This window comes from Nanorana parkeri, unplaced genomic scaffold (assembly GCF_000935625.1).
Source record: "Nanorana parkeri isolate BGI_ZX_2015 unplaced genomic scaffold, ASM93562v1 scaffold3879, whole genome shotgun sequence".
NCBI lineage: Eukaryota > Metazoa > Chordata > Amphibia > Anura > Dicroglossidae > Nanorana > Nanorana parkeri.
Genome location: NW_017310146.1, coordinates 1 through 1,004, shown reverse-complemented (window position 1 = coordinate 1,004; position 1,004 = coordinate 1). Strand labels below are relative to the sequence as shown.

At 53.3% G+C, this 1,004-nt stretch overlaps 1 protein-coding gene across 1 annotated transcript in view; it reads right to left on the bottom strand.

Annotated features, from left to right (window-relative positions):
• LOC108803572 (transmembrane protein 8B-like) overlaps positions 1-727 on the bottom strand; it is a 10,208-nt gene extending 9,481 nt beyond the window's left edge. The window contains exon 1 of the mRNA XM_018575402.1: positions 526-727. Coding sequence (XP_018430904.1) covers positions 526-726 — 201 coding nt within the window. The 5' untranslated portion in view covers position 727. The remainder of the gene's footprint in view (positions 1-525) is intronic.
• Positions 728-1,004: the final 277 nt, after the last annotated feature.

Sequence of the window (1,004 nt, the reverse complement as noted above, 5' to 3'; positions counted from 1 at the left end):
CGAATAACCTCCCCCCAGATCCCCTGCTCACCACCCCCACAGGATCAGTCCCCGGAGCTGGAAGGTTGTGTTACAGTATAACATTGTGTGCAGTGAAGGGGACCCGGCGATGCATCTGAGGGATCTGATTGGTGGATTGGTTGCGGTTATTCGCAGAGCCATTCACCCTGCGAGTGAACGTTCGTCCTGAGTGAATGGACGCAGAAACGAATGAATGCTCTTTGTATATTTTCAGTCATATGGAATGTCACCGTGTCATTCCACATTGTGGCCCCTAGATGAAGCCGAGGAACTCTGGATAGGAAGACGTCTTTCCTCGGCTCCATCTAGGGGCCACAATGCGGAATGACACGCAGAACGTTCCAACTGGAAGGAAGATGTACGGAGTACATTCGTTGCGGGCTCCATTCACACAGGCGGAACCTTCACGGGCCGAGTCAGATCTTCAGTCAGAATGTCTCTGTCCTCTACCTGCCGGGAGGTGGCCGGGGCCCCTGAATGTCATCAGGAAAGGTCTCTGCTCACCGTGGAGAAGAACATGGTGAAGATGTAGACGGAAGCTTCCAGGAGGTAGTGGCCCCGCAGGGCGATGAGGACGGGCGGAAGGAACATCAGGTTACTGAGACACAGGAGGAGGGTGGACAGGAGCTGGAAGCCGTAGGTGAAGGCCTGAGTGTTATCCGTACATCCCCAACCGCTCCACCCTGAGAGGAACAAGACAGACATGGAGACATCCTCCAAGTGACCCTCATACCCATCCCCCCATAATATACAGGACTATGACATCACACCCATCCCCCCCTCATATACAGGACTATGGCATCACACCCATCCTCCCATCATATACAGGACTATGACATCACACCCATCCCCCCCTCATATACAGGACTATGACATCACACCCATCCTCCCATCATATACAGGACTATGACATCACCCCGAGATCAGACATGGACACACCACCACCATCATCATCATCACACCACCATCATCATCATCACACC